At 46.4% G+C, this 27,609-nt stretch overlaps 1 protein-coding gene across 2 annotated transcripts in view; it reads right to left on the bottom strand.

Annotated features, from left to right (window-relative positions):
- adgrg6 (adhesion G protein-coupled receptor G6) overlaps window positions 1–27,609 on the bottom strand; it is a 58,661-nt gene that overhangs the window by 13,646 nt on the left and 17,406 nt on the right. Inside the window, exons 3-21 of one of the 2 annotated variants that reach the window (XM_069172566.1) lie at window positions 26,642–26,989; window positions 24,082–24,221; window positions 23,515–23,794; window positions 22,813–22,986; window positions 20,919–20,966; window positions 15,014–15,079; window positions 10,025–10,105; window positions 8,471–8,548; window positions 3,135–3,223; window positions 2,669–2,721; window positions 2,139–2,177; window positions 1,906–2,054; window positions 1,600–1,711; window positions 1,430–1,518; window positions 1,131–1,195; window positions 915–1,051; window positions 544–709; window positions 235–381; window positions 12–128 (exon numbers count right to left, since the gene is read on the bottom strand). In XM_069172566.1, coding sequence (XP_069028667.1) covers window positions 12–128; window positions 235–381; window positions 544–709; window positions 915–1,051; window positions 1,131–1,195; window positions 1,430–1,518; window positions 1,600–1,711; window positions 1,906–2,054; window positions 2,139–2,177; window positions 2,669–2,721; window positions 3,135–3,223; window positions 8,471–8,548; window positions 10,025–10,105; window positions 15,014–15,079; window positions 20,919–20,966; window positions 22,813–22,986; window positions 23,515–23,794; window positions 24,082–24,221; window positions 26,642–26,989 — 2,378 coding nt within the window. Of the gene's footprint in view, window positions 1–11; window positions 129–234; window positions 382–543; window positions 710–914; window positions 1,052–1,130; window positions 1,196–1,429; window positions 1,519–1,599; window positions 1,712–1,905; window positions 2,055–2,138; window positions 2,178–2,668; window positions 2,722–3,134; window positions 3,224–8,470; window positions 8,549–10,024; window positions 10,106–15,004; window positions 15,080–20,918; window positions 20,967–22,812; window positions 22,987–23,514; window positions 23,795–24,081; window positions 24,222–26,641; window positions 26,990–27,609 lie in introns of both variants that reach the window. The other variant, XM_069172567.1, reaches the window with a different exon arrangement.

Genomic DNA, 27,609 nt, shown 5'->3' with positions numbered 1-27,609 from the left:
CACACACTCACCTGTTGGGATAGGTGAGCGATCTGGATCTCCACCGGCTCCACCAGGTTCCTGATGGAGAAGTTGCCGACGCTGCTCGCCACCACGTAGCTGTTCAGAGAGCGGCCGGCCTGCTCCTTCTGAAACACCATCACACTTCCTGTTACCTGCTGTCGCCTCATTAAGGAGCCTTCACACACTCTGGAGGAGGAGGAGGAGGAGGAGGAGGAGAACTGCGGTTCTGACCTGGAACAGGTTGGTGCTGCTGAAGAACATGAAGTTGATCCGGGACAGAGACGAGAGGTCGTCTTCGCTCAGAGACACGGTGGACAGGAGGGACGCCGGCAGGGTCACCTGAGCTAAAGGGTTAACTCTGTCTGACTCAAAGTCCACCTGGATGGGGATGGAGGGGGTTGGTGGGGGGGACAGTCAGAGGCTCCTTCAAAAGAAAACTTCAAGAGGAAATAGACAGCCAGTAAAGAATACAGGAGGCTGCCTCAGAGGAGGAGTCTGCCTTAGAGGCTCCTCCCCCTCACAGGCTCCTCCCCCTGTTACCTGGGGGTCGGTGGTGTTCGGGGCGATGAAGGCGCTGAAGGACGTCCCGTTGAATGCGGAGGTGTTGAGGGCCGATATCCCCAGAGCCAGATGTCTGGAGGTGATGCTGATGGACGGACCCTCGAACTCGATCTTCTGGACCAACTCGTCCACCATCTTCAGAGCCCTGAGGAGGAGGAAGAGGAGGAGGAGGAGATGAGAATTTGACTTCTTCAAAATAGGTACAAGCAAAAACAGAAAAATGTCTCAGTGTATTTTATGCTTTTCTAATTTTACTCGTGTGAATAACTAAACTACACGAGAGAAGAGGCGGAGTCAAGGAGGAGCAGAGGCGGAGTCGAATGAGGAGCAGCCGAGGGGGAGGAGCTTACTTCTCGGAGGAGGCAGCCAGCGCCGTCTCTGAACTGGTCATGACGTTGGAGATGATGGCGACGACGGTGGACGCCAGCGTGCTGTTGATCTTCGCCACGTTCACCAGCTGCTTCACCTTCGTCACCACTTTGGACACCTGCGGAGAGACGAAGGACAGTTTACTCTCCTCCTCCTCTTCCTCCTCCTCATCATCATCAACGTCACCGGACTCGCACCTCTTCGTTGGACAGCTCGTTGTTGGTGATGACGGCGAGCTGCACGGCCACCTCGACGGCGTTTTCTGCACCGAGAACCGACAGAAGAAACGATTCACACGTTTATTTCACTTCATCAACATCGACTGACTTCTGCAGCCCTTAGTGGCCACATGAGGAACTGCAGTTTCTTTAATTTCATCCCCTGCTCGTCTGCACGTCATCTGTCCCGTTTGCCTTTGAAGCCTCTAACTTAACTTTGCTTCACTTTAAAGCTCTAGCGGCTGCTGCCGTCTGATTGGCCGAGAGCTGCAGCGTACCTGCCGACACCTTGATGGTGTCGATGTCGGTGCAGTTACTGAAGTCAGCGGCCGACCAGTAGGAGGAGAAGTTCTGAGGATTGATCACGCTGGAGGAAGAGAGAGACCTTTCAGTGAAGATACAGGGGGATAAAGTGCACTCAGTGTGTGTGTGTGTGTGTGTGTGTTACCAGGTCCTGGCGGTGCTCTGCTCCTTGTTGGGGAAGCAGGGCAGGTGCTGGGTGACGGTGGGTCGGCTCTCGGGCCAGTGGTAGTGCAGAGGTTTCTCCTCCGGGCAGTTCTCTGTGAGGAGGAACAGCGGCGGTCGTTTTATTTCGCAAACAGAAAGAAGAAATAAAAAAAACTAAAAAAAACTGGAGGAAACACCAGGAAGAGATTTTCCGTCTTCTTGTGTTCAGGTTTGATGTTGTTAAAAAAAAAAAAAGTTTCTTCTTGATGAAAGATGAAAGTGAAATGAGGAAAGTTGAAAATCTGACCGATCAGCTGGACGTCGATGGAGGCGGGTCTGATCTGCATGGCTCCGCCCACTGGCCCCTCGCTGCCGGACAGCCTGGCAGACACGCTGGCTTCGCCCAGACTCTCATTGGTGATGTAGTAATACACCAGCAGCGCCTGGCAGGAGAAACTGCAGACGGCACACGAGTCGGTCAGAGACCACCGACCTGACCTCTGACCTCTGACCTTTGACCCATAGTTCTCTTTTTTTTACCTGCTGGGGTTTCCTCCGGTCTGCGAACCAGGCTGGACGCTGCAGGGAGGAAATGGTGACGAGGTGAGACGAGTTCTTTCAAAAACACTCCACTGGCTCCGCCCACATTTAGTTTTTCCTGCGTTTTTCCCACCTTGCACAGACGTGTTTCCATTCCTGACTCTGTCCCACCTCCACACTGCCCCCTACAGGTCATGTTAATAGTGCGCCTTGCAGAGGAGTTAATTTCGGAGGACGAGAACAACCAACGCTCCAAACAGGAATGCTATCATGTAGTTTAAGGTAGGCATATCTCCGACTTCACTTCCCCTCTTATTTTCTATTTTCTCCTCCTTTTTCAGCAAAACAAACCGTTTTTAAACAGCGTTTACTTTTTACACTTTAAGAAAATCTTGCTGATACAGACATTTACTTCAGTGAAGTTTTGACTGCAGAACTTTAACTTATTTTTACTTTGACTTCAGTAAATTATCTGAATACTTCCTCCTTCTCTGAGCATGTGGTCACATCTGACATCATTACTCAGTTACCTGATATGATCCACGTAGACGGTGTGGGTCCAGTTCTGAAACGTTTCGTTCAGCTGCAAGAAGACAAGAAAAATCACATCAATATTTAGATTTTTTTTTTAATCAATTAATTAAAACTGAAGTTGTTTTCCTTTTCATTTCTACCATGTTGCATCACGAGTAGCATACGTAATATTAGTTTAAATGATCTGCTGTTAAAGCCAGAAGTGACTGTATTTGGACGAGCTGGGGAGGAGCTGACACTAGGCCCCGCCCACATTCACCAGCAACCTGATTGAACCGCAGGCCTGCCAATCAAGCAAACACGCCCCCAAACAAAGCTCTGTTTGAGGCCTGATATCTAATTCAGGAGAGAAGTGGATGCTTTTTGAATGGTGGTCTATTGGAGCCAGCTCCTGGTGGACCTCTGTGGTATTACACACTTCTGCACTGGCTTCACTTTTCAGATCTGCAATCTTCGTCTTACCCAGAGAGACACGGTTCGCTCCACCTCCTCCTCCGTCAGCGCCGAGATCCCATCATCCACCACGAACGACATCCGGTAGAACAACACCTCTGCAGATGAAGGCGAGAGGAAATTATACTTCAGTCTCAATTTAGAAAAAAAACTATTTCACACATGTAATGAAACTTTTCTTTGGCGCTTTGTGCCACATAGCAGTCGGCTGTTGGAGCTCATGAGTTTCCTGAATTAGTTTATTGTGAAGGAAAACAGAGAAACTGGGGTTTGTTTTGATGCAGATTTATTCAAAGATCTGCTAAAAATCTTAATGACAACACACTGACATACTGTAGGGAAACATCAGCCAATTATTAGAAATATTGTCATGAATATTTGTTGAATTGTAAACTCCCCTTTAGAAAATATATCCTATCGTTGCCTGTTAATACATGCTGCTGTGCCATGATACTGTAAAAATATAATAATATAGTTGGTAAATAAAGTACATTTTATTTTTCTTGATCAAATCTAAAGCTTGTTTTTCTCAGTTTTGAAGGGTGTATATTTGCACGTCAATCTTGTCTCACGGCATCCCATTTAAATGCAGCTGTTGTTTCAGGGCTGTCAGCTCTCCTGCTATGCTTCACATCGGCCACTAGGTGTCTCTCTAGTATCTCTAATTGTTAGTAGCTGCTACTGAAGACTCCATCAGGTCCGGTGGGGAGACGCTGCCAGCTGCACACCTCTGGAGGTTTAATTAGCAGCGGAGCAGGACGTCTCCACCAAGACGCTGGACGGACGGAAAGAAGACAGCGTTAAGAATCAGGAGACAAAACGAGAACACTGTAACCGGGACAGATGAAGGAGACAGAGAGTTCGCTATGATCCCCTTTGTTTGAACTATAAGTACCAGACTAAAACAAAAAAATATGACCCAGAATCACGACGGCCAATCACCAGCCTCCACTTCCCCGAGGCATCCCGCCCATTCGCATGATTGACAGGTTGATCTACGACAAAGAAATCGGAACCCAATTACTCGTTAAAAACAACAACCCGGCCACCTTAAACATGATTAACGTCACGTATTCAGTCTTAAAATCTTTAGTTGTTTTCTCAACCAACTTTTTGTTTTGGATCCATCGATAAATCACTGCACGGCCAAAAGTTTGTGGACGTCTTCAGCAGCTCATTTGCTTGTTAAATGTTTTCATTTAAACAAGTTTAAAGACTTTAAGACAGAACACAGAAGCTGAATTTTTTTCCCCACTGCATGCTCGCATCATTGTGGTTGATTGTTTTTTTTGGGGGTTTTCTACGTCTACGGTTGGTTGGTGCTGCACGACATACTGTTCCCCGATGACAGTCCACACAGACATGTAAAATGAAAGCGTTGTTTACATTGGCATGGCAACGCCGGTCCAGGAGTCGGGTGCAGCGTGGCGGCGCCGCCCGCTTTGAGCGGAGCTGTCGGAGAGGCGGTTTTAAAGTGGTGGGCGTCGACAGCCGGCGGCGGCGTCGGGCTGACGTAGCTGTCTTTGACCTGTTGCTGCTGCGAGGCCTCGATCGCCGAGCCCTGACCTCCGCTGTGATTCGACACGCTTGGACTTGAGTTCAAACTCAGCTTTGAAAGCGTTAAGTTTGACCTCCCGCTGAGATCTGCCGCCGCTGCGCTGTCGGCCGGCTCCTCCTCAGAAACCTCGGCGTTATCCGAGAACGTCTTCGTGGCGTTCGTCCCTCCAGCTGACGGAGAGTCTCTGAGCGTCGTGGCGGCGGTGCTCGTGTTGGACTCGGAGCTGTGATGGAAGCCCGCTGTGTGATGTGGGAGCTCTTCCAGCCCAGAAATGAGGCCCTGATTTGGGGCATCGATAGCGGAGCCGGCGGGGGGTCCGGAGGGGGGATTGAGGCCAGAAGAGTGCGGGGGGTTCGGAATAACCGGAGCACCGGTCGGCTGCGTGGACGCCGCGCTGGGCTCAGCGGTGGTCTGAACATCCGGAGCAGCCGGCTGCTCGGCCGACTCGTGTTCGTCTGCCGTGTGAATCTTCGGGACGACGTCGGCCGGATCGAACGCGGCAGAGAGACGGGCGGGTTCCCCGGCAGCAGCCGTGAGGGCGTCCGAGGCCTCTGCTGAGTGGGAGCGGTTCGCACGCGGAGGCAGAACATCGTCGTCCACTTCATCCTCAGCGAGAGGCTGCGATTGGCTGAACTTCGGTTCGTCGGCGGGCAGCGCGGAGACCCGGTCCGAAGGACGGCCGTCGAGGGTCGTCGTCGTTGACGAGGAGCCGAACTCCGCACGCGTCAGTCTGTCGGAGAGTGACGGCGATGTCGCCCGGCCGGGGGGGAGAGGAGGGAGGGAGGAGGCGGTGACGGGGGGAGGAGGAGGGTGAAGAGGAGCTGAGAGGAGAGGGGAGGAGGAACCCGCTCCAGGCTCCTTTCTCTGTGTGTGTGTGCGTGCTGTGGAGTGTGTGTGTGGAGTGTGTGTGTGATCCGGCCCGGAGGCGAGCCGCCGGGTCGAGGAGCCGAGCTGCGCACTCGGCCCGCCGTGGAGCGCCGGCGTTCGTGTTTGTGTCTCGACTGACGGAGTCGGCGAGGAAGAGGAGGAGGCGGGCCGACCGAACGTGTCGTGCGTCGGCGAGTTGTAGAGAGCGCCGGCGTTCCCGCGGCTCGGTGAAGAGGAGGTCAGGATGGAAGGAGGTCCAAGTGAAGACAGAGGAGCGTCCTCTGCTGTGGGAAGAAGGGAGGATGAAGAGGGAGGCGGTGCAGCTCCCATCATCCTCTCTGCCTCTGCAGGCTCAGAGAGCGACAGGTTGTCACGGCGATGGGAAAGGGAGGTTGAAAGGGAGGCATTTGATGATGAGGAGGGGAAAGAAGCAGAATGGACATTGATGTTTTCCCGGAGCAAAGCCGCGGTGCGTTCAGAGGCCGGAGTGTCAGCCGGCGGCGGAGAGGTGGAGCCGGAGCGATGAGGAGGACGTGACTCCTTCACATCTCCGGGATCAGAACCGACCCAGAGCCGACTGACTGACAGCCCGGCTGCCTCGGAGGAAGACCTCGACGGAGCTCGGGGGAAATCTGGGAGGAGAGCCGCAGGTGACCCCGAGGGAGTCGGGATGATCCGCTCTGATGGGACGGACGGAGGTGTGTCGGAGAAGTCTTCCGCAGAAGGAAAGAGCGTCTGATATTCAGCTGGAGCTTCAGAAAAGACAGGAAGTGACACTGAAGTGTCAACCGGCGAAGTCTCTGAGTCTCTGTGAAGGTTCGAGGACTGAAGTGACAACGAAGACGTCTGGAAGCTCTCGAGAACTCTGTCTGACTCGGCAGCGTGAGAAGAGTCGAGCAAAGTTTCTGAAAGAAGGAGGAGGAGGGAGGGCTGCAGAGGAGGACCGGCGATGGACGGGACGGGAGGAGAGGGGGAGGAAGGTGATGGAGGAGAAAGAATGGGGGGGGGGGGATGCTGACAGAGAAGGAAGAGGAAGGAAATGCTCGTGTGTTCTTTCTGCTGCTCCGACATCATTCCTGTTAAAGTCTGTGAAGGAGGAAATGGACGTCGCAGCCTGGTTTTCCTTCTGCGGGACCGAAGAGGAGATGATGCGTTCAGGGAAAACCTCCTCAGAGGAGCTCAGCGGGGCTCCGGGCGAAGGAGGAGGAGGAGCTGGATGTATGAGGAGGAGCGACGATGCAGCCGGCAAGGAGGAACCTTTCTCCAACGTCTGCCCTCCTGTGGTCGTGATGTTCGGAGCCTCGTGAGAAGAAGCAGAGCTGATGGACGTCGGTCCGTCCTGCGAGTGACGTTCACCTCCGCCCTCCGGATCGGTCGCCGGGTGTCTGACGGGAGGAGCGGCGGCCTCCTCTTCCTCGCTGCCGTCGGGAGGAGCGGCGGCCTCCTCTTCCTCGCTGCCGTCGGGAGGAGCGGCGGCCTCCTCTTCCTCGCTGCCGTCGGGAGGAGCGGCGGGCTCCTCCAGGGCGTACGCGGCGTCGAGATCGTATGAGCTGAACGCGCCGCCGTCTTCCGTGAAGTCGGTCAGATCATACGCGAACGTCTCCGACCCCGACGAGTACTCCAGAGCGTCTGTCCGGTTGCCCGTGGCGACCGTCAGGCTCTCGGCGCCGCTCACGCCCGGCGGCGACCACTGCGACGCCACAGGTTTGTTCTTTCTGTTGCCGAGCGCCGCCGCCGCTGAAATCATTGATGATGAAGATGAAGATGACGAGGGGGACTCCTTTAATCCCTCCGCTTTGTGTTGCCATGGAGACGACCCCTGAGGCGAGGTTGAAACCCCGGATTCAGGACGTCGTCCGGAGTCCTGAGCGGTGGTGGAGCTCTCCTTCGGTTGGGGAGAAACGGTTGGTGGTGACGCATCAAAGCGGACAACGGTGGATCTGAGGCCGCCTGTTTGGGTGGACGAGGGCCTGGTGGTGGATTTGAGTTCGGGTTTCGTGATGTGGACCTCCACACTGGGCGGTGCTCTGGTGGCGGCGGGACGTCTCCCTCCAGTCGGCCTCTTCCTCAGAGGGGTGGAGATGAACCCCAGCGAGGTCTTGGAGCTGCGACGGCCCGGGGGTCTGGGGAGGAAGGATGCGGGTCTGAAGGGAGCGGGTTCAGGTGGAGCCGAGAGCCTGGGTGGATGTGGTGGATGAAGGGAGGTCGGAGCCGGGGCGGGAGTCCTCAACCGACTGGCCGCAAGGGAACCTCCTGGCCTGGTGCGTCTGTGCATGGGGACTGGTGGTAGAGGAGCTACAGGACCAGGAGGTGAAGGAGCTGCAGGACCAGGAGGTGAAGGGACAGAAAGCATCCGTCTTCTGTGGTGAGCAGCTGGCGCTCCACCCAGACATCTGGACTGCGAGCCTGGAGGTTCAGGCTGCTGCAGAGTGACTCCAGAGGTTTTGGGCGGAGGTGTCACTGCGGTTTCCTCCGCTATCGCCAGGAAACGACACATCACAGCATTATGGTGACAATAAAGGGAATAAAATGCATTTGTTCACATCAGACAAGCCATCACTAACACTCTTTAATCACCACCAGGAGAAGAAATCAGATGTTTGATTACAGTTCTTGCAGCATGAAAACCGGTAAAACACATCGATGTAAATGAGAGGAAACCAAAGCACGACTCAGCCGATTACACTGTTAGTACCACGACAGAGGAAGCAGCTATTCTGATCATTATAAAACCAAGGATCTAAAACACTATTAAAGTGAACACATTGAAAATGACAGGACCAGTAGTTCAAACAGCGACAGGAAAACTCTGCCGGAGAGACTTTAATAGGAAAATGGGGGAAGAAAATAAATAAAAGGAGAGGAGTGATGAGGAAGAGTAACTTATACAGACCTGCAGACATGCAAGTGTGTGTCTTACCCCGAGAGGAAGCAGCAGTGACAAGCTTGTTAGTCGCTGGTTGGTTAGTAGTTACGAAGAGCAGCAGAGGAGTCATTCCTGGGAATATGAATAAAGAAGAAACATGGAGGAGGGACGAGGAGAAGGCCGAAGAACAGAGTGAGGAAGATGAGGTGATTGCATCCCTGCAGCTGTGTACATTTGGATGGCAGTGGTATCACATCTGCAGGTGTTAGTTCAATAAAATCAATTGGAGTGTCTCCGTTTAAAGATCCGATATCGTCTAAAAATCTTGTTTTTTCAGGACGTCTGTCCGTCCTCCTGGACACGATATCTCGAGAGCGCCTCGAGGAAATGTCTTCAAAATTGGCAGAAACGTTCACATGGACTCTAAGATGGACTGATAACATTTCGGTGATCGTAGGTCACTGTGACCTCACGTCCCGCCCATTCTCGTGAGCGCGATATTTTAGGATCGCCTGGAGTCTGGACCAACATTGAGGTAGACTGGGACTTCACTGGTTAGAAGAGGGGAGGCGGTTAATTAAAGTAAAAGCTGTATAAGTGTCAAAGCAGAGAAATGCTCACAGCCTGTATTCAGCAATTGTGCCGTTCGCCCTCAGCACGATTCACTGTCACACCTGAGTCTGTTAAAGCTACAAGACTGAAGAAAACCTGTGATTGGCCTGGATGTGTGTCACTCAGAAAAGAGTCAGCCAATCAGAAGAGAGAGTCACTGATACAAATGGTTCTTAAAGACAGACACAAAACAGTCTGTTGGTAGAACTCAATACAGGACATTTGACAAACATTTGATACACGGGAACAACACTTCCCTGCTGCCTGAAGAAAAGGAATCAGTACGTTCGAGTTTTCTACAGAAAAACGGCCTAAATCAAAAACCAAAGGAAAGCTCCCATTCTACATCAAACTATATAAATAGAAGAAAGAAATAATCATGTAGTCATCGTGAGTAGTTAGAAGTAGTAAGAAGCTCCACATGTTCCCATGATTTTGATGGCATCGGGTTAGTTTTGTATAAATATCAAACAACTCTACTGTGAACATCATGATATGTTAAAGAACTTGTTTTTAGTGACAGTAACAATGTTTGCAGTTAAAAGTCATTAAAGAACAAAAAAGACAACCAAACATATTTCCTAAATGTGAGAATTTACTGCCTTTCTATCTACTTTGACATCTTATAAATAAATGAGGCAGTGTTTTAACTAGAATATAAGAAGAATGGATTGACCCACTATTACTCTGAAATCTGAAGTTGCTTCAAACACTTCTTATTGTTTGAAGAGAAACATCTGTAACTACTCGTTGTACTTAAAAATTAAACATCATGACTGAAGCTGTGATCCATCAGGTTATAAACTGAAATCATTCCCCTCACGTGGTACGACTGCAGAATTGAATCCCCTAAACCTTTTAACATGATCTGGTCCAGAGTCCGGTCCTACGTACGGCCGGACCGGCCAGGTTCAATCTGCATGCAGTCACAGCGGTGGAACGTGTTTTATACTTAAAGCTAGCGAGTGTAAGCGATGCCGGTATGGATGCTCTTACCATGAGCTGTGGGGTTAGTAGCTGCGTGGTTAGTGGTAGCAGATGATGAAACAGCTGCTGTGGTGCTGGTTGTCTTTTGGGCTACAGGGGAAGTAAACAATCACAGATCATCAGTCAGCTTTATGGACACATGTAGCAGCGCGGTGTAACGCCAAAGGTTGTCATACACTCGTCAGTCCACCAGAGATTAAAACTCTACAAAGATGAAACCAGGTATAAACGTGATCCAGGAACACTGCCGCCAACTTTTTGGGGAAACGGGGTTGTACTTTTGTGTCCCTCTGCCGGGAAACAGAAGTCGTATTTCCTGTCACACATCTGACACCATTCTAACTACTGAAATCACACTGACACCTGCTGGAGGTAACTGAGGCTTTTGCACCCTAAATTAAATCTAATTTCTAATCTAATAGTCATGAGCTTTTTTTGTGTTTTGCATGGAAGGTCTAAGCGATGCTCATGGCCAACAAGCAAGCAGCAAAGCAACCTTACCAGAGGATGAGGATGAGGAGGATGATGATGAGGAACTGGCTGTACTGGCGGTGCTGGTGCTGATGGTTGGGGTTAGAGGCATGCTAGTGGTGGGGATGGTGGATGGAGATGGAGATGGAGTGGTGGTAGGTTGGACTGGAGGTCAAAGGATTCAGAGGTTTTTAATGGCGACAGTTTTTTTTGTCTTAAACTACTAATAAATGAAATAAACTAATAAATAAAACCTCCCACATGTTTGTCTTAAAACAGCCGTACTATTTTCCACGCACTTAAAATTCCATCGAGAGCTCAGCTGTCTTTGTTAGAACAGAAAGTTCTTATTACTCTGATCAGAGAACAGAAGCTGATTTTCAGAAATTCTTTGGGAACATTCATTCAACTCGAGTTATTTTTTTTTCAGCTGGAAAAAGAATGACAGAAAGGTTAATTAACGAATGCCAAGATTCGATGAACTCATTCTTTAAGACGCCGTGGCGGGAAATATTTATCTAGTCTCAAGTCCTCCCGAGTCGAACACGTTCATCTGGTTCAATTCATCACAGCTGAATTAGCCCAGGTAGATAATGAATAATAGAACAAGCAGATTAATAATAAAGCCTTTTTACTTTTCATGAAAAGTAAAAGAGCTGCGAACAACTTTTCAAGGGTTCTTTGAAGGCCAAAACATTTCAGAGCTTCAAAGGGATTTGAGTTTTATGAGGGGAAACCTCTTCTCACGACCATTAAGGATGATTGTTTTCTGATGATGAACTAGAGATGACTTCCATGAAAAGAAGTAAAAAAATACTATGTTGAATGAGGCTTAAAAAATGTATCGTAAATTTACGGGAGATGAGACGAAGGAAAAAGAGAAGGAGGGTAAAAAAAAATCATCAGCAACTGAACAAAATGAATGACCAATTTGGAAAAAAGGAGGTAACTGAGGAGGGGGAAGGTGAAAAAGTAGGAAGAGGAATAATAATAATAACACTGGAGGGAATATGAAAGGTGGAGTATGATGGAGAGGAAGGAGAAAGGGGAGTCAGAGGGATATTAGGCTGGGGGTGGAGGGTTGCTTACCGTGGGTGCTGGCATTAGTAGCGTGGGTGGTGTTAGTGGAGTCAGTGGATGAGGTGGCGGGAGAGGAAGCGGCTGGCGGTAGCGACAAGGTGTCGGGACGAGACAGAGAGAAACAGATGCAGAGGATGGTGAACGGCTGTGATGCTGCAGGACAAATGAACATCTCAGTAGTTTGAGGAAATATGAGGGTCGATCGATGAGTTCAACAGCGATGCTCACGGAGCGGCAGGAAGCAACGACCTTCGTGAGGAGGTACTAAAAGATTGTGGGGAACGAAGTCTTTAACAGTAATGCTATTTCTACTATAACTGTTTGCTAACTTTAGCCACGTAACCAACGTTGGCAAAACTTTTTTTTGACTGTGACTGTTACTTAACGGTGCAAACGTATGGCTGCTAGTGTTAGCTAATTTGACTATAAACTAACATGAACTAACAGTAGGTACTGTTAGCTAACGTTATTTAATCGTAACCGTAGCGTGAGCTGTACGAATGTTGGTAACGTTAGCTAATGATAACAACATTGCTAATGGTAGTTAATGTCACTGCGTTAGTTAACACTAATGATAGTAGAAAAATAGGAGAATCAAAAATTGTTTCCCATCTCAAGGTTGCAAATGATTTTTCTACCGTTACTCTGAGTTAATGTGTTAGCTCTAGTTGCACTTCGTTGCTTCCTGCTGCTCCGTGTGCATCGCTGCGCTGCGTTCAACGGGAACGCGCTCCGAACTTTTCGATCCTTCGTACATTTCTACCCGCCACATTCTGTAAACGAGCATTCAGCATAAGCGATGCGGAAATAAAAGAGAAATAAAGCGCTGGAGACCAGCTTTCCTTCCATCCGTGTGTTCGGCCGTCGCGCAGGAACCGTCTGGACTTGAGAAAGGAAGTCACACCAAGTCATCCCTCCATTTAAAGCCCATCAGAACCGTCCCTCTTGTTCCGAATGGTTCTGTTTTTCATTTTTCACCTTTTCAGTCCAACAGAACGGGACGATTCCTGCAGGGATTCAGATGTCAAAACTCGGCGTAGAATCACGACACCAGGACGGTACCAGCTCCGGGTGGTGCTGCTGTCCGGCTGACCCTGGACCAGCCCGGTTCAAAGGGTTTCATGTAAAACCGTGTCGCTGCTCTCATTTACATTTGGCAGCACATGTGGCTTAATTGGCTCGACGCCGCTTCTCTCATGAGCAACAATCGCACAAGAACTGACCTTTAGAAAATAAATGTCCCTGTGAGGCCTCCGTAGCTCCGGACAGTGTGAGAACTGACATTTTTAAAGAAGTGGAGTTGGATCACGTTATCCGCCGGGCCCCTCAGCTTCTGTTCTGACCCGGTCTGACCGCTCGGTCCCAGAAGACGTGACCTCCCGGAGCAGAGGTGACCGGCTGGAATCGTTTTCTCCGCGTGCACATACAGCATTCCAGTTTTAATGGTCTGGTGCTGCGGCTGAGCGGCACCCTGTGGTGCATACAGACGGGTCATTTAAGGGAAATGTCATTAGCATTAGCCTGTAAATGACTGTAAATGCTTTTTGAATTTGTTTTTCTACTGTTCTTTCTCAGACACTTGAGTTTGGAGGAAATGGTCAGCCAAGAACGAGCAGCGTCTCATTTCCATGAAGCTGATTGAGACTCTTGTCCTTGTTTGACTTCTCTTCACCGAGCCCAGTCAATGACATTTATACAGCCCAGTGAGAAAAGGTTTTATAATGTGTACAATATATGACGCGCTCAATCCTCAGATCCCTGAATCAGATAATGAAAACCGTCACGAAAAAACAATAAAAGCAAGTGAAGAGGACCTTGTTACTACCAAACGATAACGACCCTGTAAGGTAAAACTAGCTGATCATCAGTTTAGCACAGCTGCACCCAGTCACAGAGCAGACGGCCCAAACACTGATCAATAATGAATGGCTACCTGTCATGCTTTCATTTGATTGTCAGAGATGAGGTTTAAAAAAAAAAAAAAAAGTTTACACCGTTTGTTGAGTCCAAGTTTATGGTGTGAATGAGTCTCCCTGTATGTGTACACGTGGTGGACGGGCCTTTGAATAACAGTCAAATATTGCCCGACAAATATCGAATGGTACTTTTGCATGAAAATGTACATCCGTATCATTCAGTGCATTGAAAGTCAAACCAGCGACTTACCAACAAGGACGATGTTTACCTGTTTTCTTTCTGACCGCTCTTTTTTCACCCACATGTTGCTGTTCGGTTTGTGTGATAATAAATTGTTGAGCCTTGATCTTACCCCCCTTCCTCTCTTCTTTTTCCTCCTCTATCCAAGAGCAGTTTGACAGGATTTGGAAAGTTCAGGGCTTTGGGGAACACAGAGGAACTGAGAGCCAAACTCGAGGCTAGAGTTTCCAGAAGATGTCCAGAATCCATTTTAGGAGGTTAAGCAGCTTCGGAGGGTTCAGAAAGCTTCCGGAGCGGTGGTTGGGTGGGTGGTGGGGGGAGGGGGGCTTTGATTTCTTAACAAGGTACAAAGAGCAGAGACTGACAGCAGAAAGCATCGACCCGTGAAGATGAATGAGAAGTGTGTGGTGGTTTGATTCTCTCTGGGTTTGATGTACGTATGTGATCATGGAGGAAAAGCTCGGTTTTAGACGTTGTTGTTGTTGTTGGTTCCACTTCCTGCGTACTTCGGTGGATAATTCAAGGTAAAAACAGTCCCACATTACACAGTACACACAACTCATAATACTTTCAGAGATTTCCACTGAAATATTCAGCTACACTTCGACCTTCATGAAAACAGATGGGAGGAAAATGTAAATTTGATAAAGCCTTTTATCTTCTCAACGCTCAATTCTATCTTCTCGCCAATTTCATCTAACACATACGTAAACAAAGGTAGGTCATGAGATTATTGTTACTCAACGGAGTTAATGAGACGAAATACAAAATAACCTGTTTTCTTGATTTTCTGATTATTAATACCAGATGAAGTCCTGCTGCAGTTGGAATGATTAACGCTCATAATCAGTTATTTTCTGAAAAGATGAATAAACACGTCCAATAAAAGAGCAACAAAAACTGGATTTCCCCCCCGTCGGTCCGGTTACGATGACATTTGCTGGTAGTGTAAGAAGTTAGCATGTACACAAAACAAAAAGCTCAAGTAAAAGGTAAAACCAGGTGATTACAGACATCTACGTCAACTGTTTCACATCTTTACATAAAACAACGGACGTAAAGCAGCTTGATATCTGCAAATCAAATCTACTGCCATTAATTAGAAAAAACGAAGTATACTTCTTCGTTATAGTTTGTCAAAGAATGAAAAAAACAACAACAACAAAAAAATCCCACGAAATCTTTCACGTACAACAAACAAAGGACGTAAATGAGGGAAAGTGCGGCTATTTTAAGTCGTCCAGATGCAAAGACAAGCGTTCACAATGGAGGTGTATTTACTTTTCCTACCTGGGCAGCCCAGTCCCGGGGCATCACAGTTGGTGGGGAGCGGTGTGTTGCTGGGCGGGGACACACCTTGAGGGAGGAGATAAAAAACAGACGTTAGTCGGTTAAAACGACTCCACTAACATTCAGTTTGATGATTTCATTCTGTTGCTTTTCTTGAACTTCTGATCATTTTTAGCCTGATAATCGCACCGAAAGGCCAAAACTCACCAGCTGATATTTTGTTTCTAATCTGATGCAACAAGAGGCGAGTACAGCCTGAATACCCAACCCGGTATCACAGCAAAACGTGAAATAGACACGCCCGCCCACTAAAGCAAAATGTGAAATGTACACGTCTAGTGGTCTCGGCGTGAAAGTTCCACGTTCTGCTGTCGTGGACGTGTGTGTCTATTTCACGCTTCACCGTGATGCCGGGTTGGAAATACGCCGTCGGTCCAGTAAATCGAATCGTCCAGTTCTCAAAACGTTTGCTGGTTGAAGAAGAAACTTTCCCACACTGTCTGACAGCCTGCAGATTGACCATCAATCAAACTCCGAGGTTTGTGGTCGGACACGGATTAGCCGCCTGCAGAAGTTTTATTTCAGGGACAGTCTGTCTCACCAAACTGTGTGCTCGCAGCGGCCAAAAAATCAAGCGCTCCCCGAGCACTTTGGCCGTCTGAAATGTAATCCGGAGCCCACACACATGCTGCATATTCACAGAGCCCTACCGGGGGGGGGGGGGGGGGGGGGAAGCAGAGACTTTGTCTTGAGAGGAATGTGTTCGAGAGATGTCAGAAATCATCGCGGCGATCAGCAGCAGGAATTCTGTAATCGTGGATGGCATGTGGTTCAAAGGAGGATTGTGCCTCGTCATAATCTACCTCGCTCTCTCTTTCCGGCACCTTTTGTCCTTCCTTCCTCATTTCCTTTTTGTCTCTGATTTGAAGACAGAAGAGAAGGGGTGTCGTGATAACTGCTTCAACGCCCGGACATGCTGTTCCTGGTTTGAACTCTTGAAGTGAAGCCGTAATGCTGCAGTTTATGTTTTTATCCAGTTTGGTGTGGAAGAACTCGACTGGCCTGTGAAGCTCCATCCGACAGCCGGACGTTATCGCTGCAGCAGGTGAAGACGAAGTTCATCCTTCCAGTTTTCCAGTTCTTTTCTGGGGGATCCTGAGTCGTTCCCAGACCAGATGAGATGTATAATCTCTGCCACCAGTCGAAAGGCACAGAGGAGGGATCCAGATCAGATGCTGAACCTCCTCAACGTGAAGCCAGTACCTTAAACTGCAATACCGCCGAGGGCCACTAAGGGCTGTCTTCAATAGACTCCCATTCAAAAAGCATCACGGTCTCTCCTGAAATACTAAGTCAACAAATGTTTTCCACAAGTTATCATGGTGTCGTTAAATAAATTCCCTTCTGGAAATAATTCATCATTCATTTGATATTCGGACTCAAACACAGATATGTTGGTCAAGTTATCAGTCAGATCTGATGAAACAGACTCACATCATCTGCAAAGAGATGAAAGACAAACTGGAAACTTCTCATTCCAGCAACTGAAACCAGGGGAGGTGACACGTTCTGGTGTCGGCAAACTTTTGCTCGGACTCTTTTCCTCTTTCTGCTGAACTGGCCGTTAATATTTGGGGAAATGAATGCAGCTTTGCACGGATCTGCAGGTCGAACGAGCGCTTTCACAACAGGAAGTGTGGAAGAGAACGATCACCTTCTCTGAGCTTTGATAATCTGGGTCACAGAATGAACTGCACTGACATTATTGTCAGAAGAAGTGCACATTTCCACGTGTTCGCCGTGTTTATTTTTGCAGTCAGAACCAATCATCCACGCGCATTAAGTACATTTAAATTTCAGACGATCGGGGAGAGGCGATGCCGCTTCGAGTGTTCAAAATGCAAATGACTGATAATTAATATCAAGAAAAAAATTACATTTACCTCTCACTGTAAATAAAAGCATTCGCGTTGCCTCCGCGTGTCTTTGTCCGGGTGTTGCCGTGGTGACAGGAGCTGGTGAACTATAATTAATCTAATGATTCGGCTGCAGGCGGCGGGCTGTGATTCACTGTCATTAGTGGGAAAACATGTTTATCATTCACAGCCAGAGAAGCTGTCGGCACATATTTAAAGCTGCTGAATGTGGTAAAGTAATATTTCTGCAGCATTTTTTTTTATATAAACGAATAGCTGACATTTGCACTTGCATTTGCATGTTAACAAATATTCAGTTCATTAAAGCCTCTCCATCTGCTGGTCGTAACGCTGAGTCGTTGTGAGCTGGCAGAGACGAGGCAGGATTTTTAAAGTTTTGTGGTCTGGCGAGGTCACGGATGAATTTAAGACACCCGGCGGGGGTTTACGACCGCTAATGGAAGCCGTGTTTCGTTTCTCAATGGGTCCCCGATGAATCTGATCATAACTTTGTTTTTGTTTGTTTGCAGGAAAACCTCCACAGGGTGCGGCTGCAGTGAAGAAACACTGGCATTGTTCTTCAAGCCTGAAAAACCTTCTGGAAATGTGTCTTTGAACTATCCAACAAAAGTGTGTGTGTGCGCTTTGGTGTCCGTTTTTCCGCATCAAAATCAGATGAAAGACCTGTGATGAACACACACACACACACACGTATATATAAGGACACACTACACCATGAGGAAGCAGGGATGAGTGTATAGTGTATGTATATATAAATATATATGAGGGGAGACACACACAGCTGGCGGCAGCTCCTTCTCCGCCTCCATCAACAGCGGCCTCATTACCCGACCAAAGAACGACATAAAAATGGCTTCAAATGGTCCAGAGCTCTTCGGGAGCCTCGTAAAAAAAAAGGAAAGAACGTTTTCAGGGTAAACAAAACTGAAACACACCTCTCCATGTGTGGAAAGAAAAAGGAGTGTGAAAGGCACTTGGAGGAAATGCGAGGAGTAAACATTCACCACAACGCCTTCAAGTCCCTGCAGACACCATTACTATAAAAATAATCATAAGTCCAACGTTCAGTCTCAGTTTAACATAAAAACTACGAACTGACTTGTAGTTCTGATATTCAGCCTCAGTATTGTTCTTCATTGGACAAAATAATAGAAACGTTCAGAAACGTTGGACAGCAGCACGAACTGCAGCCTCAGAGATGAATTAATACCTTCCTGTGTGCTTTCACACCTTTTCTTGTTTAGTCCGAACCAAAGCAGCTGGTGTGGGAGGAGCCTGGGACCACAGTCCACACCGGAGAACCCGAATGTGGTCCGACCACAAGAGGCGGACGACAACAATACGAAGGCGAGGACGACAGGACGTAAAGGACGACAACAGGACGAAGGCGACGATGACCGGACAGACTTCAGGCATTAACAGGACGTACGTATGCAAAATTGCAGTACGAAACCAAGACAATCAAATACAATGAAACTAAAATATGAACCCTGGTTGGTTCCTCGTCGTCTCCCGACAGCTACAACGAAGTCTGGATGTTGAAACTTTCACCACGGAGGATTTCTTCCTGTCGAGGACGGTTCGGTTTGACGGATCTGTTTTCACCTCGGCGTACCTAATAATCTGCACACTCAGTGTTGTTTGCTTCCAGCTCAGCAAAGATCATTAAGGCCTTTTTAAAAATGTGTCTCCAGGTCTTTGGCCGAGCGGTAGCTTGACTTTATTCCATGGAAGTAAACCTCAAAGCCACGAGGGCGAGAGAGAGAAACGGAGCGCCGAGCCAGCAGCAGCAGCAGCTATAAAACTTCCATTATTGAAGAGTGGAAAATGTTTGTGAGCTCTGATGCTGTAAAATTGCCTGTCAAAACACTGCTGGCTTCAAACAGGACCTTCCCTATCTGCTCTAATCCTTCCTGGAGTTGTGTAAACCTCCATGTGAGGAGCTTCCAAAGACTGAAACACAACATTTCAACTCACTCTACATCCACACTTTCTGCGTTTCACCCCGCACGCCGAGTAAAGTACACGACTCTTTGAGAGCGTAAATTTAACAACTGTTCTTCCATCACACAGGACCAAGTCTCAAAGTGTGGTGAACGCTGCAGGTTAACGTGACCGCTGGTACGTGAACATTTGTGATTTCACCGTGAAACCTGAAACTGGAGCCGAGAAACAGCAGATGTTTGCGTCACATTTTTTGGGCAACAGAAAAAAATGTTGGAGAAGCCCGTTGCCATGGCGCCACAGTTCAGGTGGTTTGTGTTCTCTGGGTTTCATAAGACGCAGCAACGGACAGGTAACAGAAACAAACTGACAAAGACAACACAGACTAAAATACAGCAGGAAGCACCGAAACCCAGACTGACCTGAAGACCACGAAGCAGAAAAGAAGTCGGAACCAGAACAGAACCTCAGAAGGTCCCGGTGGAACTCGGTGTTGACAGTCTGACTCTGGGGGACGAATTCACGGTGACACAAAGAAAACCCACCTGGTGTCTCCTGACCAGACGCGCCTTCTTCGGGCTCGGACAGTGAAGCTCCGCCCCCTCTTGAAACGTTGAACGTCACTCAGAACATCTCGCCCGGCTCGTCGCTTCATCGCCGTAGACTTTCTGAAGCGTTTCAAGGATCTCTACAATTTCCAGAGTTTGACGCAAAACAAACCAGCCCTGATTTTTTCTTTGACAGAAATCACTGCACGGGCTCAGAAACACTTCTGTGCTGCCAGCGGACGTGTTGAAGCTTTTCTGTTCCTCAAAAATCTGCTGTTTCTCTGCTCCAGTTTCAGGTTTCCACGGTGAAATCACAAATGTTCACGTACCAGCGGTCACGTTAACATGTGGAACACTAGATTTATAAAACTCCATTAGGTCTTTGTGGAAAGGAACTCTAGTTTATATTTAAGACTTCCCATCGTCCTCGTGGTGTTCGTGACTTTTATCTCACCTTTTTCATCTCCGAGCAGCAGACGTATCCGACGGTGGAATCAACGCGACACATTTTGTTCTCCAAACTAATCTGCTGTTTGTTTTGTTTTTTCCGTTGCTGCAATTATTCACTTTCCCTTCAGGGACCAATTAGGTTCATGTCATCTTCACTCATTACGAACTCTGTCCTGATTGCAGCCGCACAAGCCGAGCTGGAGAAAATGTGTTTATTCTGGGGCTACGAGGAATGAATGTTTTTACTATTATTTCATCTATTAATGGAATTTATTGTTCACATAATGTTGGAAAAAATAGTGTTTCCAGAACTCAAAATGATGTCTGAAAACGACAAACAGTCCAGAACTGAAAGATAATATGTGGCTGAACTGAAAGAGAGTTTTGTGACTGAAAGACTGCATCTGCTGTCAAAATAAAGCTTTAGATGCTTTTTAAAATCACATTCATTTAACACTAAAACAAACTCATTCAACATATTCCTCATTCCCACGATGAGACTGCATTTTCCACAAACCCCGTCACTTCCTGTTGTTACCGTTAGCTAGCAGCAGTTTGTTTTGATGGTGAGAGGAAAAGGGGGCGGAGCCTTGCTGGTTGGAAGTGAACACTTATTTTCACTTAGTCAGTTTTATTTTGAAATGCGACTTTTTATTTGCTGTAATACTTTCAGCAGAGCTTCTGTTCACAATGATTTTTATGAAAAATAAAAATAATAAATATATATCACTGGGGGCAAAATTGCAAGCTCCGGCAAATATTGTGTCGATTTCTTGAATTTGTGTTAATTATTGCGATCACTGGAGGGAATGATGACATCACTGTTAACAAAAAAAAAAAAACAAGCCCGTGTGTTGAATTTAACAGACACATGACAACAACAACAACAAAACACGAACGCACATTCTCCTTCATGCATCAGAGCTGTGTTAGCACAAGCAAATTGATGCGTTCACACACACACACACACACACACACACACACACACACACACACACACATTAGCAGGGTGTTAGCAGCACTCACCACTAGTTGGCGCAGCAGTAGTTAAGCGAATGCAATGAGGGTAGCAGACTGTGAAGAGAAGGACAGATTAGTGGACATCATTTAAAAGAAATAAAACATGAGGCGATGAAGTGGCTACGAGCTGGAGGGTTGTTTCTAGACCAGGACAAAAGACAGCAAATAACACCGAGGTCAAACAGTCAGTCAGACAGTTAATCAACAATAACAGGCAGAACACAAGTTATTCATTATTCAAGCTTGAACTCGGAGGACAGCAGTCAGACAACGAGGATTTAGATGGTTCCCAGAAACAAGAACGATTGTTCAGACGGACGTGTTGGTCGAGTGTTAGTGGAATAAACTGCAGCAATGAGCCTTCATTTCTTATGTGTGTGTGTGTGTGTGTGTGTGTGTGTGTGTGTGTGTGTGTGTGTGTGTGTGTGTGTCCCATCAGTAAATTCCATTTGATTAATGAATAAAGTGGCATATTAGTTGTAAGGATTTAAAATACAGCGTCTGCACCTTCATGTCTCGCTTCCTTTTCCTTCCTGCCTGCGTCTCTTTGCTAGTGTTTTAAACACTTTGAGATCAAATCAGACGTTCTGTAAAAGAAGCGTGACTGACGTGGAAGAACTCGTTCGCATGTTGGTTTTCTAGCGTCTCTCCGTCAGCGGGGATCGCAGTGAGATCAGGTTTCATGGAGACCGAAGAAGAAAAAGCTGCAGCGAAATCCCCGACTGGGAGCCGGAGAGTCAGGAAGCTCCGTGCAGAATCATGCATTTCTTAAAAACCGCCGCGAGTCTCCGAGGTGTAGAGGCGCACACACACACACACACACACACACACACACACACACAGGGTAAAGTGTTGGCAGTGATTTCAGTAAAAGCCACTGCGGCTAACCTCCTGCGGCTGCACACTCATTTACAGCGCTTTAACTAAGAGGTACCACTCTGTGGACACACACACACACACACACACACACACACACACACACACACACACACACACACACACACACACACACTCTGCACCAATGTGTGTGTGTGTGTGTGTGTGTGTGTGTGTGTGTGTGCATAATGCATTATTGATGCTTATAAAAACTGTGAAAAACAGCCTTTAATAAATAAGCCCTTAAACGCACGTCATCCCTCCTCCGTGCCGTACAGTAGCGCATGCTTGTGTGTGTGTGTTGTTGTGTGTGTGTGTGTGTGTGTGTGTGTGTGTTTCAGCAGCCAGCTGAGTCTTTAGAGCGGAGCAGGAATCACACTGATGACTGGTCAGCAGCCAAACAGGTTGCTGGAGTTGATTAACTCCCAGCCGCAGTCAAAAAGCACCAGAATTTGGATGAAGTCTGGTTGTAATTTTCCACGCTGATAGCAAACAGACCGCATGTACTGTGTGTGTGTGTGTGTGTGTGTGTGTGTGTGTGTGTGTGTGTGTGATATTTGACATGAGATCGCAGGTGATTTTTACTGTGGCCCAATTCCAAACCGGCCCGACACGCTGCCGCTCCGTGATCAAGTGGCTGTGGAGGGTGTATTCATTAAAGGGGGAGGGGCTAAATACACCGGCTAGCTGCGTCACCACAGACGGTATGTAAAAATGGACGTAGCGTCCGGCTCCGATAAATGAGGCCGATGCAGAAGTGTCGTAAGCTGCAACACCACTGAGTGCCACTGGAGGTCGGCTCCAAAAAGCCTCCGGCTCCATAAACAAGTTAATACAACTTTTCCACAAGTTTTCTGTGTGTCATTTGCTAGAATCACTCTTCCAGATTAGTTTTCTGGAGGTCCATCTGAAAATAATGCATTGTGTCTGTAAACGTTCCCACTGGTTCCTCCTGACGAGGTGAATCTTTAAAAACCCGCCTGCAGAGGGTGCAGTTTCACAGCAACGGTTTCATTGTACTCACTGCAGCTGAGCGCGGCGTCGGTCTCGGCCAGCGTGGACGGGATGGTCCAGTGTCCGTTGTCCCAGTCGAAGACGTTCCCCACCGCGTCGCAGGTCAGCGCGCCGAGCTGCTGCAACGTCATGGCGTAATCCCACAGACGCAGGTTGTAGATGTTCCCGTCGAAGCTGTTCTGCCCTAAAACAAAACAAAAAAAGCAGACGTTCACAGATTATTTAGATCTCTGTTTTCATGAACTTGTCGTCTCCACCAACAGTTCATGTCAGTTTATGCTGTTCTTTTCTCTCTCTGCTCTCCTCTCACCACCAATCGGTCGAGGCAGAGGCTCCGCCCACCTCTGAACCTGGTCCTGTTAATAGAGGCTCCGCCCACCTCTGAACCTGGTCCTAGTTTCTTCCCTTTGTTGGAGGTTTTTCTCCCTTAAAGAGGAGTTCTTCCCTCCTCGCTGATGTGGCAATTGTTGAATTGTTGAATTGTTGGGTTTCTCTGTATAATGTTGTAAAGTTTTGCTGTAACGACTTTAAAATGTGTTAAATGCCACTAAAATAACCTGTGTTGTAAAAAGGTGAAGTCTCTTTTAAAAGAATTTGACATATTTTCACCTTCAAATTATCAAGAAATGATTTTCTTTGTGAAATTTTCCAAAGTTAAAAAAATGCATCAACGATCATTAATGAAATGCTAAAACCTGACGCCTGATCTCACCTCCCAACTTGAAGACTCCACCGCCCGGCACCGAGTGGCCGCTGGAGGCGGAGCAGGTCTTGGCCCAGTAGTTCCCGTTGAAATAAACGCCCACGCGGCCGTTGGCCGACGTCCAGAAGACGCAGAAGGGCTTCATGGAGGTGGTGAAGTCGGAGGGCGAGATGATGGAGTCGATGGGGCAGACCACGCCGGCGACCACCACCTTCATCCCGCTCTTATCGGAGCCCAAACTCAGCGCCTCGTTGCTGTTGCTGTCTTCGTAGGTGAAGATCCACTCTTTCTGTTCGGGAACAAGGAGAGCCGTTAAATCCCCTAAAAAACTTGATATTTTCCTTTAACGACATATTCGAGACTAAAGAAAGAAACACGGCTAAAAAAACAAAAATTGTACAAGAGTGTTTTCTTAAGAGTTTAACTGTCAGTTCATCAACCTCGATTTGACTCGTTGGATTTCGATTCAAACAAAGCTGAATGCTTATTGGTTCTTGGCAGTGATGATATCACTGTTTTTTTTCATCTTAAGTCCCGCCCACTTCAAAGAGAAAACCCCAAAAACGTCATCAGGACCTGTTTCTGGCTGCTGCGCTCCACCTCGAAGCACACGGTCAGCTGACTGAGCGTCGGTATGGAAACGGAGTCGGCGACCTCGGTGAGCTGCCCGTTGCCATTGGTTATCTTGACCTTTTGGTTCCTCAGCGCCACGGCGACTAAGAAGGAGAGACGGAGGAAGAGAAGAGGGGAAAAAAGATGGCGGCAAAAAGGAGGGAAAGGAAAGAAAGAAAACCGATGATGGAAGAAAAGAAGGAAGAAATTAATTAATTATTAACAAAGGTTAGTAGAGAAAATATGGAGAGGAAAAAGTAGGGAAAGTGAGAAGAAAAGGTGGAACAAAGGAATGAAGAATCATAAAGAAATGAGACGTTAAAATACAACAGAAACAGGAAGGAAGAGATGAAGTGAAAAATAGAAAATGTGGACAGTAGAAAAAGAAAAAGAAAAAGCATAAACAAAGGGTTGGTGGGAAGAAAAGAAAAGAATAAATAAAGAGGATCAAAGATGGAACAAGATGGAAAAATTCAATTATTGAAGGAAAAATCAAAAGGACAAAAAGAGGAAAGAAAACACACAATTCATTCATTAATATTTACAGAAACCTGATTTCACCTGATAAATACAGAGTTTGCTTTTTATGCTCAAAACTACCTTTTAAATCAAACATTGGCTGAAAACAGGAAGTTTTTCTGAACACAAACTCTTTGTCCAAAAAGCTGAAAATCACAGGGTTTGTCTTTTCTGAAACTTAATGACACAAAACGTTTCCCGGCTCTGGATGGATGGAGCTGCTGGCCGAGTCCAAAGAGCTGACGGCCAAATGAAGTGCAATGGAAAAACACCCCTCACACACACACACACACACACACACACACACACACACACACACACACACACACGTACAGAGCCAACATGCTTGAAGGCACGTACACACACATGCAACCGAAACACGGAGCGAGTCTTCCTCTGGTCGACCAAAACGAAACATCTGGTTTCAAAACCCGAGATGAGTTCAATAAGATCAGAGAGTTCCTGAACGCAGCGCAGCGATGCAACGACCGTTTCTGGATCAACGTCAAACCTGAGTTCATCACAACCGAGTTCTACTGTGAAGCTCTAAGGCTGTTAGCTTTGTTAGCTGTTTGTTAGCATCGTTAGCTGCTCGTTAACTTGAATGTAGCTGTTTTTTTTAGAGTAATTATCTGTTTTTTAAGAGTAATTATCTGTTTTTTAGAGTAATTATCTGTTTTTTTAGAGTAATTATCTGTTTTTTAGAGTAATTATCTGTTTTTTTAGAGTAATTATCTGTTTTTTAGAGTAATTATCTGTTTTTTAGAGTAATTATCTGTTTTTTAGAGTAATTATCTGTTTTTTTAGAGTAATTATCTGTTTTTTTAGAGTAATTATCTGTTTTTTTAGAGTAATTATCTGTTTTTTAGAGTAATTATGTTTTTTTTAGAGTAATTATCTGTTTTTTTAGAGTAATTATCTGTTTTTTTAGAGTAATTATCTGTTTTTTAGAGTAATTATCTGTTTTTTGGAGTAATTATCTGTTTTTTGGAGTAATTATCTGTTTTTTAGAGTAATTATGTTTTTTTAGAGTAATTATCTGTTTTTTTAGAGTAATTATCTGTTTTTTAGAGTAATTATCTGTTTTTTAGAGTAATTATCTGTTTTTTGGAGTAATTATCTGTTTTTTAGAGTAATTATCTGTTTTTTTTAGAGTAATTATCTGTTTTTTTAGAGTAATTATCTGTTTTTTAGAGTAATTATCTGTTTTTTAGAGTAATTATCTGTTTTTAGAGTAATTATCTGTTTTTTTAGAGTAATTATCTGTTTTTTTAGAGTAATTATCTGTTTTTTAGAGTAATTATCTGTTTTTTAGAGTAATTATCTGTTTTTTAGAGTAATTATGTTTTTTAGAGTAATTATCTGTTTTTTAGAGTAATTATCTGTTTTTTTTAGAGTAATTATCTGTTTTTAGAGTAATTATCTGTTTTTTTAGAGTAATTATCTGTTTTTTTAGAGTAATTATCTGTTTTTTAGAGTAATTATCTGTTTTTTGGAGTAATTATCTGTTTTTTAGAGTAATTATCTGTTTTTAGAGTAATTATCTGTTTTTAGAGTAATTATCTGTTTTTTAGAGTAATTATCTGTTTTTAGAGTAATTATCTGTTTTTTAGAGTAATTATCTGTTTTTAGAGTAATTATCTGTTTTTTTTAGAGTAATTATCTGTTTTTAGAGTAATTATCTGTTTTTAGAGTAATTATCTGTTTTTAGAGTAATTATCTGTTTTTAGAGTAATTATCTGTTTTTTAGAGTAATTATCTGTTTTTTAGTGTAATTAGTTGTTTGTTAGCTTTGTTAGCGGTTTGTTTACTTGAGTTAAGGTGTTTTGTTTTTATTAACATTAGTTGTTCGTTAGCTCTGCTAGCTCGTCATCGGACCAGAGCTGTTCTTCGAGGTAACTTCCCTCTCAGCAGACCGAAGGTGGACTTCAGCCCGGTCAGCGTTAGCCGGGATTAGTCGAGGCACATTTAGCGGGTCGGGACTTTCCCGTCAGCCGGGACCTACCGTGTCGGAAGCTAACACTGAACCCCCTCCTCTGAATGCTGAAGTCGGAGGTGAAGGACAGCTCCATCACGTTGCCCGTCGAGTTCAGCGTCAGCCCGTTGGCCGTCGGGCCGCAGAACTTAACGTCGGTGCTGCCCGTGTTCACCACCACGCGGTCGTAGATGCAGCCCGGCGCCTCCTCCAGGTCGAAGTCCAGGAAGGAGAGCTGGATGACGAAGCCGGCGGGCGCCCGCATGGTCCACTTACAGGCGTGCGAGTTGGGGTACTTCTGCGGGTAGCAGGGCGACGTGACTTCGCCCGCCGCCTCCGGCAGCACCAGGTTGCAGTTCGTGGAGCCGCAGCCCAGCGCTGGAGGCGATAAATTCATTCTTTCATTCAAAAATCTGAGCACCTCCACCGACGAGACGAGACGAGACGAGACGAGGACGTAAAAGGTGACGAGACAAAGTTAAAAAACCTGCAAACCGTTAAGACGTCAGGAGGAAGAGCAGCGTTCAAGGACAACGAAGGAAGGTGTTCAAGAAGGTTAGAAGGACTTTTTATCGTTCGGGAGACGAGACGACGACATCAGAGAAGACAACGAGAGTGTTAGGAATTACCTGGAAGAGATCAGTACGGAGAGGAATCAATCAATCAATCAATCAACCAACCAACCAATCAGTCAATCAACCAGCTAATCAATCAACCAACCAATCAATCAATCAACCAATCAATCAGCTAACCAATCAATCAATCAGCTAACTAATCAGTCAATCAATCGGTCAACTAATAAATCAGTCAATCAACCAGCAAATCAATCAACTAACCAATCAATCAACCAATCAATCGGCTAATCAATCAATCAATCAATCAATCGATCAATCAACTAACTAATCAATCAATCAATCGTCCAACTAATCAATCAACCAACCAAACAATCAGCTAACCAATCAAGCAACCAGCCAATCAATCAACTAACTAATCAATCA

This window comes from Embiotoca jacksoni, unplaced genomic scaffold, assembly GCF_022577435.1.
Source record: "Embiotoca jacksoni isolate LCO1_2020_lvr unplaced genomic scaffold, fEmbJac1.0.p SCAF_54, whole genome shotgun sequence".
In the NCBI taxonomy this organism is placed as follows: domain Eukaryota; kingdom Metazoa; phylum Chordata; class Actinopteri; family Embiotocidae; genus Embiotoca; species Embiotoca jacksoni.
The sequence above is the reverse complement of the archived record's forward strand: the minus strand, read 5'-3'. Positions and strand labels throughout refer to the sequence as shown.